Here is a 14,312-nt window from a genome sequence, read left to right as displayed (position 1 = left end):
TATTGCATAAATAAATTTCCTATGCATGTACACGAGGATAAATATTCTACAGACAAAAGTTTTCTCTTGCAACACATTACATTTTGTATGTACACCCACAGACAATATCACAAACAAAATATTTTTATTTAGGGAAATGATCTGTGCACTATTTTGGCATGGTATGTGCACTATCTTGTTTTGAAAAGGACACTCCATGCATCATTAAACACTTTTTATGATTTGGACTCATCGGATCCAACTTCAGATCGGATCCTAATCGGAGAATTCCTTGGATCATGCTTTTTAGGGGTGGCCAGAACCGAACCAGAACCGAACCGGAACCGAAGAACCGAACCGGAACCGAACTGTAAAAAAATATTTTTGGTCCGGTTCGGTTCCACTGATGAAGAACCGAAATTATTCGGTTCGGTTCCGGGTCTAATGTTCTCGGTTCGGTTCCGGAACTGAAGAACCGAACTTTGAATATATATATATATATATATATATATATATATATATATATATATATATATATATATATAATATTTTTATATTTCTATTATACATATACTAAATAATATAAATTACTTATAATATTAATAAGTAATAGTTAATACTATTCTTATAATAAGAAAGTAACTTATATTATAACTTTAATTAAAAGTTTTTATAAATTATAATTAATAATTAATAATTAGCCATTAGAACCGAAGAACCGAACCGATTATGTTCGGTCCGGTTCGGTTCGGTCCTACTGTGTACTACGGTTCGGTTCGGTTCTTACGGTTCATGGAACCGAGAACCGAGAACCGAGAACCGAACCGGTTGGCCACCCCTAATGCTTTTGGGGTTTGTCAAGGTCCATTTCAAATTAAACCGTCCATCAAAATTTCTTAGTTCCTTCTCTTAGAAATTGAGCATTGTTTCGATTGCATGAATTTTTTGGGAAAGTTTGGAAAGAAAAAATTATTTCTAAAATTTCCTACTTTTTTTACACATGAAAAAGATAACATGAACCACACTATTCAATTTTTACCAAGAGGGACTTTCAATTTTTACCAAGAGTGTCATTATTAAAACAAGGGGGTGTGTGTGTGCAAATATCAATTCTTTTCATTTAATGAGCACCTAATTAGGGCTGCAACTCGAGCCGGGTTTTACCCGACCCGCATCGACCCGACCGGAAAATAGCCTGGGTTGGGTTCAGGTTTCATGGGTTTCGGGTCGAGCCGGATTGGGCATTCAAAAGCCCGCATGAATCTCGGGTCGAGCCGGGTTTGAAGGGGCCCGACCCGACCCGAGTTACATAAGTTATAGTATGTACATTTTTTTCTATTGTTAGTTAAAAGTTAAAAGTGAAAACCCACGCACCCACTGTTATTGTATGTGAGTGTAATTTCTGCTTCTATGAGTTGAGTTGATTCAAGTGTTTGATTCAGCATTGTTTGATTGTAATTACAACATTGTTTGATTACAACATTGTTTGATTCAAGTGTAATGTGATTGTAATTACATCATTGTTTGATTCAAGTGTAATGTGAATGTGGATCATTGGTGTTCGGAAAGGATCCATGGGACCATCTGGGTCCAATGATAACCCTACATCTAGGAGTGTCATTATTAAAACAAGAGGGTGTGTGTGTGTGGGCAAATATCAATTCTTTTCATTTAATGAGCATCAAATCAAGCCTTTTATTGAGCATCTAATCAAGCTTATATTCAATTCAAGCAAGACACAATTAGTCATCTGAACTGTGTTTTGGACTTTCCACGTAGTGGGCCCTATTATGCATAGGCCACGTGACAATGGTCCACATTCAACAGCAAAAAGTTGAAGGATCAAACATGTTAGTATCATTCTTCCAACATGGCCCACCATTTTTTTGAAAATATAAATAATAATGTGTAGATTTTTTATTTTTTTTTGAAAATTCCATTTTAGTTCACCATTACATTGTTCGGATGATCCTAGCCTTTCAATGGTTGGATTTTGTGACATTGAATCTAGACCGTTGATCAGAAAAAACTGATCTATGGATTATTGTGGTCCCCACCATACTGCCACAAGGCCCACCACCTTAGAACAGTAACAATTGAAAATTTGAAATCATACAGAAATGGTTCTTTCATAATATTCTAGAAAAGGATGGGCATTTATGATAAACCATGTAATTTATTTTCATGGAAATTGTTTATTTTTGTTAGATACTTATATTCAGTCTAAATCTTAGTTTGGATTGCAACTTGCCATTTGGGTGCTTTTGAAGATTGTGCTCAAAATCGAGATTTGATCTGGGTTTTCACTGAGTAAATTTTGGTGCAGATTTTAGTGGTTTGAAGGGAAAGACTGTTGAGATATGATATTGGTCTTTTTTGTTTTTTATGGAAGTTCTGTTGAAGAGAAGCATTTTGGAGGGATTTAATGAATTTTGTTGCAGATTTTAGTTGTTAAGTAAGAAAAGTTTCTAGATTTGATTTGGGTTTTGGCTGGTTTTATTTTTAAGAGAGAAATCCATCCAGTATAGAGGATTGTCTGAACTTGTAGAATTCATTTGTTTTTGGGGTTTGGTAATGAATATTTGAGGTGGGTATTTCTTTTTAAAGTTGTTTAATGGGAGGAGATGAATTGATTGAGGTCAAATTTAGGATTTTTGATGGCACAGACATCGGGCCCAATAAGTATTTGCTTACTACCTCCATAGGATATCTTAAAGAAATTATAGTGTCTCAATGGCCTCAAGGTTGGTTGTAATTTTCCTTTTTCCTTATTTATAATGCATGGTGTGTATTGATATCTCTTCATTCTTTCATATGATCTGTTTGTGAGCTTTTGGAACTTAGATTATTGTCCTCTGTACACTTAAAAATCTCCAAGTTAAAAACCCTTTGCAGAGTTATTAATATATATCCTTAGTTTTATTATCAAACAGTAGTGAAACACATAGAACTGTGTTACATTTTGCCTTAAAACAGGCAATTGGAAGAGAAATGCTTTCTTAGCCCTTTAGTGCAAGGATGGAGTTTTCATGATAAACCTTGAAAATTTGAGACTGCTCATTATTGTAGTGAATTTTATGGGAATCTTATATCTTGGCTTTGATGATCTTATCTGAAGATTTGCATGATTCTTTGCAAGTTTTCTCCTTTAAATTGTATTTGCCAAGTTGGTGACTTAACATGGTTTGGCCAAGAATATTTGTGCTTAGCGACTGAAACATGGAATCCAATTTTAACACTTGTTAGAAGAGCCTAGTTGTCCTTAAAGTTGTAGATAGATTATCTGTCTGTTCTGCATAATGAAACAGAAATCTTACTTTAATCTGATAGTAAAACATATTGCGAAGTTCATGAAAAATATGTATGATTAGATATTTTGTACTGCTTATGAAGTCTTTTGATTTTGTTCAAAGTAAAATGAAAAGAAAAATATGTTGCACTACTTTTTTTTGTTCAAATAACATGGCCCTTGTAAAACACTAGAGTTTTTTGGGCAATGAACAGCTCTCTAAATGTTATGCACTGCTTTTGGATTTGGCATGCTGAATTGGGAGCCATGGTTGAGTCACCAAGTTTCAGGACTGTGTCATGTTAATAAAAATATAAAACTTATACGTAGATCAAATACATCCTCTACTTTTCATTATAGAAGTTCAGTCATTGCTGATCTTCACACATTGTGACTCTTCGTTCTAGTTGTTTATTATTATTAATATTAATATTAATATATATATTTTTAATTTAGAGATAACAAAGAGAGGCGTTCTTGTATGAAGTATATCCAAACCGAATTAGCACTTCTCAGATCAGGCTAGGCCTCTCCAGCGGAACTGGGCATTGGGGCCCTCGATGCGCTGCGAATTCATATTCTATAATGAAACTGACACTCATTGCAATATTGTTCCAGTCATTTATTGGGCTATACTTGAAGCTCGTACATATTTTCCCTCTAATATTAAGGACTCCTAGGATATAATTAGCTATTTTTTTACAGCCCAGGGAAATCTCCAGTACCCCATACCATCATGTTTTTGAATCCCGTCCACCTCCAACAATCTAGATTGAGGCTAACACACCAACAGGTCTGGGAAATTCCTTTTTACATCCCCCAATTCATCTCTATATCCCCTTCCAACACAGGCCGACCTGGGTTACCCCATGGATTTCCATCACAATATGAGTTAGCCCTTAGATTGCCAATTCTGGAGAATGTCATCTATTATTAAGCACCAAAAATCCTCCTAAATATTTGATCACCTAATAATGAATATTTTGATCTTTAAAATAATTGTCTGAAGGGATTGACCCTCTAGTTCAATGGTAAAGGCTTTATTCTTTGACCTGGAGGTCGGAGGTTCAATCCCAGCTTACCTACCAAAAAAAAATGATTTTCTCAATTGATTTTCTCCCATCATAAAAATTCTCTCCTTTCTCTGCATCCAAATGGACCAAATTATTGCGTATGGATTAACTTTTCAAAGTATGTTTTCTTTGTCACAAAGGGGTCCTTTATTCTCATTCCACAAAGATATCCATCACCAATCTTGCAAATACCCCATCTATGTTAAGTCATGAAAGCATTGAAACCCAAGTTCTAAGCATCGATTTGCAATGAATGAAGATACTGTCTACAGGATTCTCTTCTCTGCAAAGGACAGATGCTCATAAGTCAAAAATTCTATTTAGCATTTCGCATGTGTTGAGCTTCACCACCATTTCTGTCCAACAAAAAGCTTTCCCTCGAGGAAGAGCCGAGGAACCATAGCATCCCACACACACCCAAGTGGAGAATTCAAGTTGTCACTAGCTAACATTGAGAAAAAAAAGTAATTCATTGAAAACCATCCTTGACAATTGTGATCAAAATTTCTTTGATTGGAGTCAACATGTGAAACATGAACATTATCAAACAACCTCATAAGGGACCAAAGAGCCTTTGAAGGGTTTCCAGTACCACATGGAAATCAGAAAACTCTAGTATTTTATTTTCTTCTGATATTTTAGCATGGGTTATAGCAGTCAGGCTGATAATTGCAGGTACTAGGACTTGGAACATCTGAATTGACTCTGCAGTAGTGGTTAAACCAAAAGCTACAAATGAAGCTTTACTCATTTTATAGGCTTCTAAATGCTACTAATTATGTGTTACATGTCCTCCCTCACCATGTAAATCACACTGACTACCTAGAATCATGAAGTTGAGTAGCATGAGAAGGTAGAGTCTATTTATATACCATGATTATATTGTAATTTTATTTCCATTTTCTTTTTTCTACTTATTTTTCTCACCGTTGTTGTTTTTGAAGAGTCATATATATTTGGAGGATTGAAATAGTTGATGGAGCCAATGTCACATTATTACCCTAGGTCTCACTTTAATGATAACGCTGCATTTTAAAATGGGCATTTCTTTTACAACTGTTTATCTGTTTCACTTCTGCTGTATAGACTGATAGTACATGACTTTATTGGGCTTTATGGTTGCAATTTCGTGATGCTATATTTTTCTGATACAGGTAGCATACTTTGACTAATTATGTAGCTACATAACATAATAACCATAACAAATTCACGATTATCTTTTATAACTTCTTTGATGCTACCTTTTCATCTTGATGTTACTCATCTCTGCTAGGACAGTTTCAGAGAGGAAAATGAATAAAGGTTCTTGAATTAATCTTTTGGTTTTTGAAGCATTGAATCCATCTTGTTGTAGTACGGTTTAAGATTCCTTGTGATTCAAACAGTGGTCAACTGATCTATTACCCTGTAATAGGCAAAGAAAATGCTCCAAAAACAATAAATGATGTGAAGCTCATCAACGCTGGAAAGATATTGGAGAACAATAGGACCCTTGCTGAGTCCAGGGTACAAGTTGGAGAGCTTCCAGGCGGACTTATTACTATGCATGTTGTTGTGCGGCCTCCTGTATTTGACAAAAGCGATGGTACTTTCTGCATGGACACTTTTTATGTTTCTTTGTATTTTCACACTTATTTGTTCATGTGCTTGAGACATTATTTGACTTTAAGCTGGTTTACCTAATAAATACTTTTATTTACTTTAAGCTGGTTTACATAATAATACTTTATTTTTTTTATTCATATGAAGAGCTATTTGGGCTTATTTATTCAGATAATTCAACTTGTATCCTAGTGACATTTCAAGCATTTTGCAATGTAAACTGTATGAAGTGATAACTGCCATTAGAGTTCATTATAGATTTGTAAACACACAATTCGAGCCTGAATTAATTGTTTAAACACCTATTCATTTACTATATATATATATATATATATATATATATATATATATATATATATATATATATATATATATATATATATATATGAGAAAACGGTTCCTACACATATGTGTAGAGAGTTCTCTACACATTAGCTTAAAATACAGTGGGGGCCCACATTGTTTGGGTGATCCAAGCCATCCATTTTAAAGGCCCTCACATAGATAGGGTGTCCACAAAAAATCAGATCCGTAGGATCATCCTAACCCTACGATTTGTGGTGGTAAAATGGATGTCTTTAAACCTTCACAAATTAGTCCATTTTTTGCCTCCACAGTTCGAATGGTTAAGATGATCCTATGGATCTGATTTTTTGTGGACACCCTATCTATATGAGGGCCTTAAAAATGAATGGTTTGGATCACCCAAATAATGTGGCCCCCACTGTATTTTAAGCTAGTGTGTGGATAACTTATCTACACATATGTGTAGGAACCGTTTTCTCTCTCTCTCTCTCTCTCTCTATATATATATATATATATATATATATATATATATATATATATATATATATATATATATATATATATATATATATATATATATATATATATATATATATATAGAGAGAGAGAGAGAGAGAGAGAGAGAGAGAACTTTTGGTGAGCTTAAGCGCACCATTTTTTTGGTGCGCTTTAGTTGTTATAACGCCTCCCATTGGTGTGCTTAAGCAAGACCCAGCGGGACCTAAACATTTAAACGAATGGGAGGCGTTATAACAACTTAAGCGCACCAAAAAAATGGTGAGCTTAAGCGCACCACCGATAGTTTTCTCATATATATATATATATATATATATATATATATATATATATATATATATATATATATATATATATATAGAGAGAGAGAGAGAGAGAGAGAGAGAGAGAGAGAGATAGAGAGGAAAGTGTTGGTGAGCTTAAGCGCCCAATCACATGGGTCCCACATTTTCTGTGGTGATCCAAACCATTCATTTGCAAGGCCCTATCATAGATAGGGTGTGTACCAAAAATCAGCTCCATAGGATCATCCTAACCCATCCATTTGTGGAGGTCAAAATGGACAGACATTATTTGTCCACAAATCTGCCCATTTTTGTCCTCCACAAATGGAGGGGTTAGGATGATCCTATGGAGCTGATTTTTGGTACACACCCTATCTATGATAGAGCCTTGCAAATGAATGGTTTGGATCACCACAGAAAATGTGGGACCCATGTGATTGGGGCGCTTAAGCTCACCATAAGTTTGGTGAGCTTAAGCTCACCAACACTTTCCTCATATATATATATATATATATATATATATATATATATAATTTACTTCAAAAAGTGTATTTCTATTTGAAATGTGACATATTTGAAACGTGAAGCCACACTTTTGGGTAAATTAGTTGGACAGCTGTAATATCTATTATGAGCAGATTAGAAGAGGAGGAGGGGGTGGAAGGTATGCAGCACATTGTGTAGTAAACGGCATTTTGAAATCGGGCCAATTTACAAAACCACAGTTGACATTTTGAAATCAGACCAATTTACAAAACCAGAATTGGCTATGTTTAGGTGATCTAGGAAAAGTTGCCACTCTTGTATCCATACATATCATCATGCTCTGGCCATGGTAGCTATACAAGGTCCATTCCACAATTTTTTGTTTGAAACATTCCAAAATAAGTGGCACTTCCCCGCACAGCTTATATAATTTCAGAAGTACTCCATTTGTCAATCTCTTTGCTCACCAATTGGCAAAATCCTGTGACAAGAAAAATTCCTAACTGATAGCTCTCTTGCTAAGTAATGCAAACAGAGCATTACAGTAGCTGAATAAAAAATTCACTTAAATATTCACGGTTGCTATTTCAGAAAAAGACCATTATGTTCGCAAACCTATAACATAGGCAGATAGCTCACTGGGAATCATATGTTCATGAATCATAACTAGACGATGGGAGTTAACTTCCAAAATGGAGGTCCCTGGAAGATGGTGAATGTGGCCATTGTAACTTTGGGGTTTCTTTCGATTATTTCATCCTTCATAAGAAATAATTTCACAAAAACCAGATTCATATGTGCATCTTTAATACTATGGAAAGAAAACCAAAGCCCAAATCGAGAGTATTATCTTATGCTTTTATAGGAATAGGGTTTCATTTATATCTTTACTTTCGATATTTAGAGATACACTTTGGTTGAGGGGTTTCATTTATATCTTTACTTTTGATGATTATAGCAAGACTGGTTGAGCATCTATGATACTCGAATACTTGTATAGGCGCAACATGCAATGATCGTGTCTGACACGATACGATATTGATACTCAATACCATATACATTATGGATACTTCTGTTGGTCAAAATAGCTATCATGTTTTAAATGTCACTCTCTTCAAATTAACCATAATGCTTTTTGCTTGCCAATATTGCATATTTCTATTATAATTTTTTGTACATTGTTATTGTGTTTGTTACAGATAAACAGACGAGTGATTCCCTGAAGAAAAAAAGATGCGCATGCTCAATCCTGTGATGCATAGTAACAGTTTGATGGTCCTTCGGTTGGCTTTGATACAAATACAGTGTGTTTCTATAGATTTATTGCTGAGATACAGTTTGGAAGCTGAGCTTTTGCACTGATTCACAAGCAATGGTATAATATGGAATTCTTGATTTGAATACAAGCAAACAAGGGAGTTTAAAAGATGAACTCTTAAGGTTTCCCACATCTCAAGTCGAGAGTCACCAGCTTGCCATCCCATAAAAAATACTGAAGAAATAAAGGGAAAAAGTAGATTGGAACGATTGTTTTCCGGATATAAAAGTTTAATGACCATTTCTTTGGTATTCTCTGCCTATGATGAATAATTCCTCTCCATGGGTATTGCAGATTATTTCTGTATGCTGCCTTGAAAGAGTTCTTGGGGTTTTTTAGCTTATAGTACTGTTCTTCATTAAAGGTGGTTTGAAACTCAGCTGGCCTGAATAGTGTGCTTTGTGCTGTGTAATCTCATTTCCTTGTAATGCTCTTGTGAGAATGTTCAGCTTGAATAATATTCAATTCTCATTACAATGACAGATATTTATGATGATTTTTGGAAATTCGGGTTGAGCTTTTACCTTAAGATTGGGTCGGGTTCAGGTTGATTCCAATTCATTTTTTACCAAAAGCTCAACCCGATCTGACCCAAGTTGCACCCCTAGGTGCAACCAAAGGGAGAAGGAAAAAGATATTCCATCCCTTCTTCAGTATTGCCACCCTATTTTGTTTCTTTCCCTAAAAACATTGCATATCTAGAAAAAGTCAGATGGAAACAAATGGAATTGTTGTCATTGTTCATAATAGAAGGGGGTGGAAATATCATTTTGCTCTCATAAAGTGGATATTCTCCACAACCAATGAAATTTTGGCTGACAATCAAATAGTTTTGAAAAAGATATTATCTACTCTACAAGATATTCTATCATCAAATCAAGATCTTTCATTTATTTCAACGTAAAATGGGCGTAAAACAAAATTTTCACCTCCATTTTACTTCAATTTTACACCCATTTTACGTCGAAAGAAATGGTGCCTGAATTCATCTCACAAGACCTCAGTATCTCTTCAGAAATCACATTGGGTATAAATTATTAAATTATACACTGAGGCTCTGTTCACTTGCCTTCTCAGGAAATCGAATCCTGGGAAAACACCCCTTTTTTTCCCGAGAAAGCTAAAATAGCGGTGTTCATTTGCTTTCCTGAGAAAATAACAGTGCCTAGGTGGAAAAGTAAAAAATGACATGGAAAATCAAAAAATGACTTGGAAAGTGATCTTTTCTCACAAGAGTGGGAAACCAAATCTCACTAATTTGGTGCGATTTGGTTTCCCGAGAAACTTAAAATCGTTTGGTGAGAAACTAAAGACGGTGGTTGAAAAAAAAAAAAAAAAAAAAAGTAAAGACGGTGGGTGAAAAAAAAACCCTACACAGTCTTTTTCCTCCCTCCACGGCAAGCTAGGGTTTACAGCTATGTTTCTCTCCTCTAATCTTCGTTTCTATTTTTTTTTTTTTTTTTGGTTTTTCCTTCTTCTTTTTTCCCTCTATACAGTGATTGTTTAGGGTTTTTGGTGAGGAAGAAGGGTGGAAAATTTTGGGTTTTTGAAATGGGTTTCTCTTTGTCTGTCTCAGTTTATAGTTCTGTAGAACCTAAAAAAATGGGGGTTTTGAAGAGGGTTTACTCTCTCTCTCTCTCTCTCTCGTCCTGAGAAAGGTGAAAAAATCGGATTTTTGAAGAGGGTTTCTCTCGGTTAATCTCTGTTTCTGGTTAGGAAGAAAGCTAAGAAACTAATGAGATGGTTTTTTTCTTTTTTAAATGGGTTTCTTTTTTCTAGTTTTGGACAAAGTTGAAAAATAAAAGTAAAAAAAAGGGGCTTTTGAAATGGGAAACTGCATGAATCATTCAAAAAAAAAAACCGCAAATTTTGCTTGGTGTTATTAGCAGATTTAGATAAAGAAAATGTTCATGAAAGGTTTTAGTGGATAGGACACATGTGAATCACCCACAAGCACTGTAAGCAATTATGAGACACCCATGTAGAGCACTTTTCTATAGGTAGCATCATGCGGCTAATATGATTTCATGGCTGGTTTGATCTTCTTCTCTGTAAATATACTCTTGTATAACAGTCTCAAGAATTGAAGAAGCTTACATAAATTAAGTGATGCTCGTTAATGTGCCTGCTTAATTTTTTATTGATTCGACAAATGTCCATAAAAACAATTGCTCTACTTTCAGACCATTGTCCTTGTTTTCTTGCACATGTGTCACTGTATCACTAAGCAATTCTGTGAAAGTTTTATTTCACAAAAGGGGGTTCTATTTTGCTAGAAGCTCTAATTATTGAAAAAAGAAGTAGTGGATACACACAGAGACAAAGATAGAAATTACAAAACTTAAAAACCTATCTATTCAAACATATTCTAGATCAGATGTGAGTCTCATTGTCAAAATCCCATCAATGTTTAATTGGCAAGTGAACAGGCGTGAGAAACATTTTCCTGCACAATTTTTCGAGATTTCCTGCGTAAGTGAACAGGTGTGGGAAACCTTTTTCTGTACAGTTTTTCGGAATTTCTTTTCCTTTTGCAACGTCAGATTCTCGGGAAATCTTTTCTTTTCCTTTCCCAGGAAAACAAGTGAACGGAGCCTGAATGTATATATCATCTCCATTGTTTCATGTGCATGCATCCGTCGATCCGAACCATCCAATTGCTCAATGTAGGTATCATCCTCTATGAGATTATGTCAAGTACACCAAGTTTCAGTAATCATTTCCCATTCCAAAAATATAACTCCACATGAAGAGAGAAAATGAAAGGGCACTGATATTCCCCCTCCCCCTTCACGGCTGGCTAACGTTAAACGTTTGGCTTAACGTATATGTGACGTTTCCCACCATTTGACCGGTCTCTCTCTCCCTCTCTCTCTCTCTCCACACAGACACACAAATAAACTGTTGGTGGGCACAACAGAAACAGTTGGTGGAATGGTGGGCCCATCTTTGAACAACGTAGGCCCCGCCCATACCACACCATACGATAATCCAAACCGTCCATTTGATGGGCCATAAATGTAAATAGGTTGCGTCCCAAAATATCATTCCCATGGCTGATCCTAGCCCTCCGATCTAAATAGAAACTACATCTTATGCAACCTCTATAGATTGTAGGGTTGTGATCATCCTATGGAAATGGTTTTTGGGGCACAACCTATTTACATTGTGGCCCATCAAATGAATGGTTTGGATCATCCTATGGAGTTAGTCGTAAAGTAACATTAAGGCCCGCTCACAACATAGGACGATCCAAGCCGTCCATGGTTTGGATAATCCTATGGAGTTGGTCGTACAGTAACATTAAGGCCCAATCGTAGGCCCCACTGATATTTTTTTCTTCAAATTGAAGCGTACCGTCGACAACATAGGATGATCCAAGCCGTCCATGGTTTGGATCATCCTATGGTGTGGTTCGCACAGTAACATTAAGGCCCAATTCAGGCCCCACCCATATTTTTGAAAATGAAGTGTACCGTCTAGACCATAGGATGATCCGAGCTGTCCATTTGATAGGCCACAAATAAATAGGTTGTGTCCAAAAAAACCGTTTCCATATGATGATCCTAGCCCTCAGATATAAAGAGAAATTGGAAAACCTCTATAGATTGGAGGGTTGTGATCATCCTATGCAAATGATTTTGGGGGCACAACCCATTTACGTTATGGCCCATCAAATCAGAGGATCGGATCATACTATGGTCTGGACGGTACACTTCATGTTAAAAAATATGGGTGGGGCCTAAATTGGGCCTTAATGTTACTGTACGAACCACACCATAGGATGATCCAGACCATGGACGGCTTAGATCATCCTATGTTGTGGACGGTGAACTTCAATTTGAAAAAATATCAGTGGGGCCTACGATTGGGCCTTAATGTTACTGTACGACCAACTCCATAGGATTATCCAAACCATGGACGGCTTGGATCGTCCTATGTTGTGGGCGGGCCTTAATGTTACTTTACGACCAACTCCATAGGACGATCCAAACCATTCATTTGATGGGCCACAATGTAATTAGGTTGTGCCCCAAAAATCATTTCCATAGGATGATCACAACCCTACAACTATAGAGGTTGCACAAGATGTAGTTTCTATTTAGATCGGAGGGCTAGGATCAGCCAATGGAAATGAAATTTTGGGACGCAACCTATTTACATTTATGGCCCATCAAATGGACGGTTTGGATTATCCTATGGTGAGGTATGGGCGGGGCCTACGTTGTTCAAAGATGGGCCCACCATTCCACCAACTGTTTCTGTTGGGCCCACCAACGGTTTATTTGTGTGTCTGTGTCGAGAGAGAGAGAGAGAGAGACCGGTCAAATGGTGGGAAACGTCACATATACGTTAATGCCTAAAATTTAACGTTAGGCAGCCGTGAGAGGGGGGCGGGGGGAGATATCAGCGCCCAAATTAAATTATAGGAGGAAAATATTAAAGACAATTTGTACAATGCATTACATGAATATTTACACATAAGGAGGTAGTGAAGTAGCATAACCACCTCATTTATCTATTTAATTTCGCATGTCTCCCGCTTTATCGGCGGAATTCGACAATGGAAAACTGCCCGGATAGATTTTCTAGTCAGCCGCAAAAATTTTCCCACAGGGATTTTTCTCTCTACAGCTTTGTATTCTTTCTTTCCCTCTTCTTCCTCCATTCTCTTCATTTTCTCTTTATTGAGCTTCCATAGGACGTAGAGTTCTGCGAAGGAGCCTCCGATTGTCGTCATGGCCGGAAAACTGAAACCCGAGGTCGAAAACTGGCCGGAGATATGAGGGTCAGATGTGTATGTTATTGAGAGTTTGGTGGAGGGGGGTGGGAATTTATAGGCTCTGTGTTGGCTTGGTGTTCAAGTTTTTGTTAGTGTTGGTGGTGTCATGTATGACGATTTTTAGTTTATTTTCTTCTGTCCCTCCACTTGACTTGGAGTAAAAGAGCAATCCAGGGAAGGTAGTGCACATCTAAAAGTGGGGCCCTCTTGATCTCCACTTAGAGAAACTGGTTTTATCATGGAACAAAGCTCATGGTAGCCAAAACATGCCCTAATAAACAAAAGTAAAATCCTACCTAATCGTCTGATCCAACATGATTAGAACTAAAAAATAACTCAACAGACTAGGAGGACACTCCATTGGATTTGGTGTTTATGTCTGGGCCATGATCGAAAATAATTTCAGACCTTAGGATGTAGATCCAATGGATGCGGTTTCGGATCTAATTGTTGGCCGTTAACCTTCGGATCCAGCTGACTGTTTGGGTCCATTGACACCCCTAATGCTGCAGATAGTAGATTGAATGCAGAAAAGGGGGCGAATAGTAAAGATATGGGAATTTATTTCGCTTTCAAACATAACTCTACTGATTACGTAAATATAAACCAATATTTCCTTTTGATTGTTTCTGAGGCATTTTATCTGTTTTTCGAGTAATCTAGGTTAAGACAAGGA

General features: G+C 36.5%; 1 protein-coding gene across 1 annotated transcript; it reads left to right on the top strand.

The window, feature by feature from the left end:
• Window positions 1-2,184: 2,184 nt before the first annotated feature.
• LOC143858101 (membrane-anchored ubiquitin-fold protein 3-like) lies at window positions 2,185-9,359 on the top strand. Its single transcript, XM_077368718.1, has 3 exons — window positions 2,185-2,723; window positions 5,756-5,926; window positions 8,735-9,359. The coding sequence occupies exons 1-3, from the start codon at window positions 2,594-2,596 to the stop codon at window positions 8,788-8,790; spliced, it is 357 nt and encodes a 118-aa protein (XP_077224833.1). The 5' UTR covers window positions 2,185-2,593; the 3' UTR covers window positions 8,791-9,359.
• Window positions 9,360-14,312: the final 4,953 nt, after the last annotated feature.

Source organism: Tasmannia lanceolata, unplaced genomic scaffold, assembly GCF_043159265.1.
Source record: "Tasmannia lanceolata isolate RefF3 unplaced genomic scaffold, GAP_Taslan_0.1 ptg000025l, whole genome shotgun sequence".
In the NCBI taxonomy this organism is placed as follows: Eukaryota; Viridiplantae; Streptophyta; class Magnoliopsida; order Canellales; family Winteraceae; genus Tasmannia; species Tasmannia lanceolata.
The sequence above is the reverse complement of the archived record's forward strand: the minus strand, read 5'-3'. Positions and strand labels throughout refer to the sequence as shown.

Coding starts and splice junctions, on each gene's coding strand:
- LOC143858101 (XM_077368718.1), top strand. CDS start 2,594: ATGGGAGGAGATGAATTGATTGAGGTCAAATTTAGGATTTTTGATGGC. Junction 2,724..5,755: donor AGTGTCTCAATGGCCTCAAG/GTTGGTTGTAAT, acceptor ACCCTGTAATAG/GCAAAGAAAATGCTCCAAAA. Junction 5,927..8,734: donor TGTATTTGACAAAAGCGATG/GTACTTTCTGCA, acceptor TGTTTGTTACAG/ATAAACAGACGAGTGATTCC.